The sequence below is a fragment of the Populus alba genome, chromosome 10, assembly GCF_005239225.2.
Source record: "Populus alba chromosome 10, ASM523922v2, whole genome shotgun sequence".
Taxonomy (NCBI): Eukaryota; Viridiplantae; Streptophyta; class Magnoliopsida; order Malpighiales; family Salicaceae; genus Populus; species Populus alba.
In genome coordinates this window covers 18,275,618-18,279,903 of record NC_133293.1, presented here as the reverse complement: position 1 = coordinate 18,279,903, position 4,286 = coordinate 18,275,618, and the positions used below count along the sequence as shown (strand labels likewise).

At 29.0% G+C, this 4,286-nt stretch overlaps 1 protein-coding gene across 1 annotated transcript; it reads left to right on the top strand.

Moving 5' to 3' along the window:
* The first annotated feature begins 2,655 nt into the window (after positions 1–2,655).
* LOC118059644 (L-type lectin-domain containing receptor kinase S.4) lies at positions 2,656–4,044 on the top strand. The gene has a single exon (XM_035072553.2). The coding sequence runs from the start codon at positions 2,822–2,824 to the stop codon at positions 3,851–3,853; it is 1,032 nt and encodes a 343-aa protein (XP_034928444.1). The 5' UTR covers positions 2,656–2,821; the 3' UTR covers positions 3,854–4,044.
* Positions 4,045–4,286: the final 242 nt, after the last annotated feature.

The window sequence follows — 4,286 nt, the reverse complement described above, 5'->3', positions numbered from 1 at the left end:
TTAATCCATCATGTGGCATAACACGAGTTACCGGTTAATGGCATTTACCCACCGGCGGCATTTCTGTCTGTCGTATTTACCCATGAGGCTACGACGATGTTAGAGGGTGAGAGCATCTTAGTTTCCAGGCGTGTCAAAACATTACACGGCACTCCATTTCACGAGGTAAGCAAAATGAGAGACCTTGAAAACGTTGTTTTATTTATATATTTTTTTTTATTAAAAATTAACTTTTATATATATTTTAAATCGCTGATCTTAAAATAATTTTTAAAAAATAAAAAAATATTATTTTAATATATTTCAGTATAAATAGTACTTTAAACACAAGCTGATTCTACATTAAAATCCTCTTTTTTTAAAGATTGTTGTTATTCCTGATATTTTTTTATTTAATTTGTTAAGAATATTTAATTAAATTGGTTAAACAAGTAGTTAGTATAGAGTATGAGATACGTTAATGAAAAGCTGTCCACGTGTATTTTAAGTATTGATTATTTATCTAAATAATTAGTTAATTTATATAAAGATGAAAATGATTTTTTAGAACAAAAATATAAATACAATAAGAAAAAAAAAAAAAACATGTTAGTTAAAAATAAATAATAACAAAGGAAATATTAATTTACTAACACCGTTGAAATTGATAGGTTTAGAATTTAGAAAGTTTTGCTAGGAGCAAATTTGAATTTCTAGGAGTTTGGACCTGGAGTAATTTGCGATCTAAAACAACGGGCAATCAGTAACTTGCATAGCCTTTTTTATGCTTCAAGTAATTGTTTCCCTGAATATTGTACTTGAAATGATGATAATCAAGGGTATTTATGGTATGGTTGTAACCTGTTTATTTTTATATTTTTAAAAATATTTTAAAAAAAATTAATTTTTTTATTTTTAATTAATATATTTTTAGTGTTTTTCAAGATCATTTTGATACGCTGATATCAAAAATAATTTTTAAAAAATAAAAAATATATATTATCTTGATATATTTCTGAATGAAAAACACTTTTAAAAAGCAATCGTATAACTACATTCTCAAAACAGGCGTAACTTTGATAAATATGTTACATTGTTTTTTAGTTAAAAATATATTAAAATAATATAGTTTTAATATATTTTATTATTAATTTTTAAAACAGCATGCTAAAATAATAATAAAATATCAATTTAATTTTTTTAATTAAAAAACACTTTAAAAATAATTCACAACATATTTAACGGTGACAGCATTATAGCAGACACCTATGGGTATAATTACCGATCTGCATACAATTTTTTTATTTTTGGGAGAAGATTGTGGTAATTATATTTCACTGTTATTTGGGTGTGGGGGCATAATTAAAATTTTGAATATTTGGATTAAACTTGGAGTACATGCCAATATCATGATTACCCATCATTCCTAGCTTAGTGATACTTTTTCCTAAGTTAAAGAGGTGATATTTGTGCCTAAAAAAGAGGGATAAACTATAATAAAATTTGAGATATTATGAAATTACATAAACTAATTAGAATTTTGAATATTTGACAAAAATTCCCTTAATGTTAAGAAAATATTACAAAAACTTCCTTTCAAGCTTTAATATATCCAACACGTCCTTAATTACTGTTCAATTTGAAAGATACTTTACTTAAGAATTCAAAAGGAATAGATAAAGAATATAAATTTGAAATATACTTAACTTACGAATACTAAAAGAATTGATCACAAAGAATATAAAGAAACTTCACATGATTTTTTTAGTACAAGAACAACATTAGTTTTGTTAGTTAGTTTATAAAGAAACATGAAATCAACCAGGGATGGAATGAAACTATGAGAACTAATTAACAAGGAAGGGTGATAAAAAATATTTTTTAAAATATTTTTTATTTGAAAATATATTATAATTTTTTTAAAATTTTTTACACCATCATGTTAAAATAATCTAAAAATATATAAAAATTTATTTAAAAAAAAATACAATTAAACTACAATATCAAACACCACCGAAAACATCCCCTCTGTATCCTTTTGAAACTGCTGTAATGGAAGCAACATTAAAAACGACGTGTTATATAGATTAGAGAATCCTTTTATTTTTTGTTTTAATATTTTGATAGTTTTTGTAGTTTGAGTTTTTTAAAAAATAAATTTGAGAAAAATACATTTAATTAATTTCATAAAAAATATATTTTTTTGTTAAAATTATTATGAAATGAGTTTTTTAAAGTCTTTATGAATAAAAATCAGGTTATTTTTAAGTCTGTTTAGAAATGTTGTAGAAATTATTTTTCAAATTATTTTTTATTTTTTATATTAATATATCAAAACCATACAAAAATTCTAAAAATATTAATTTGAAACTTTCAAAAAAAAAACTCAATTTTTTAAAAATGTGCAGTTATATATTAAATAATACTTTTACCTTCTAGAAATTTAAAATTTAAAACGTAATTATACTAGAACCCAGTAAAAAGAAAACAGAAATTATTTAGCTAACTTGATTATTTTTTACGAAATCTAACACAATACAAAATAATTTCTAATATTTTTTAAAAAAATATTAAATTACTTTTAATATATCATATCAATTTTAAAAATAGATATTTAATTTATTTGAGAAGACACTCGACCAGAAAAAAAAAAAAAAAAAATCCTTCCTCCTCGTGAAAGCAAGCGCTGATGCAGTAAAAAGCAGCAAGTATATGTCCAAAACACACAAAGTGATCAAAATTCCATCTCTACAAAATCACAAGAGACCCTGGAAATGGAAATCTGTTAATTAAACCATAACATTTACACCACATTGATCCAAATCCCTTCAATTCCAATTCCATGGCTACATTCCCCATTTCCAGATCCACATTACCCTTTAACCTCTTAGTTCTTGTACTCCATCTACTCTGTCCCATTTCCACTTTCTCGCTTGTAACCCTGACCAGCAAAAACCCCAACTTCGATCCCCAAATTGCCCTTCACGGGGACGCCAAAGTCTCCAACGATGGCTCTCACGTGCTACTCACCAGCCCATTTCCGTCAAGCTCAGGTCTTCTCATGTACAAACACCCTTTCAAATTTCCGAGCTTCAGTCCTGCCAAAGCGACATCGTTTTCCACTGAGTTCTCGTTCTCCATTACCGGTAAAGGCAACGGTCTTTCTCTTTTAATGGGTTCTCGTAATTTTGCATTAAGAGTTCTGGGTCAGGGTAAATCTGGGGTCTTGAGTGAGAAAAGTTATCTGGGTGTTGAAATTGGCTCTTTAAGTGATAGTAATGTGGGTGATTTCAACGCAAGTCTTGTAGCTGCAGGTGTTAGCAATGCATCATCATCTGTGCATTTAGAGACAAATACTGGGGAGAAGTTGAAATCTTGGGTCGATTATAAGGTGTCTTTGAAAAGATTAGAAGTTAGGTTAAGTAAAGTGGGTGATGAAAGGCCACAGAATCCAACTATTGCATATTCAATTGATTTATCAAAAATGTGGGGAGATAATGAGGTTTATGTGGCTTTACAGTCATTTAATGGGAAATCTTTAGAGACTTGTATTGTGTACTCATGGAGGTTTAGATTAAGAAAGGTGCCCAATCGGATGCATTCATTGCCAGCCGATCCACATGGTTATGTGGACGAGCCTAATGAGGAATTAAGAGTGCATAAGAGGAGGTTTTGTCCCTTATCAGTTCTTGCTGGGATAATTTTTGTGACTGGGTGCGGAGCGATGTTGGCATTTGCGGTTCTGTTTGTTTGGGCAGTTTTTGTGAACAGGCACACAGTTTTTCCAACAAAGGGTAATGTGAAGCCAGTTGATTTCAAGTATGAGAAAATCAGTGTAGTTGTGGAGAAAGATGGGGAAGTTGTTAAGAGTTGAGAATTAGAGCATGTAGTATTTAAACTTCTGCTGTGAGTTCAAGTTTTTTCTGTGCTTGTTGTTACTAACCTATGCGGTTGAAGATTGTGATTACTTCTTTTCTGTCTAGATGTCTAGCTGGATTTAAATGGATTATGTTACTGTTATTTATGTTGCAACGTGATCAATTTTAAGTATTTGACATTTGTACATGCCTTGTCTAATTACGTTACCAGTTTTAAATGTGTATGTTGCATGTTCATCGCCAATTCTTGTTATTTTAAATGTTATGTATGATTGTTTTAAGAAAAGTATCTATGTAAAGAAGTGGCATGCAGGCTTGCTCTGCAGATTTGTGAGACCCTGTGTCTGCTAGACGGTAATGAGACGAGTCAGAAACTTGTTAGTCACGCTGCTGGTGATGGCGCAACCGATTTCATTATTCTTTTTAAGA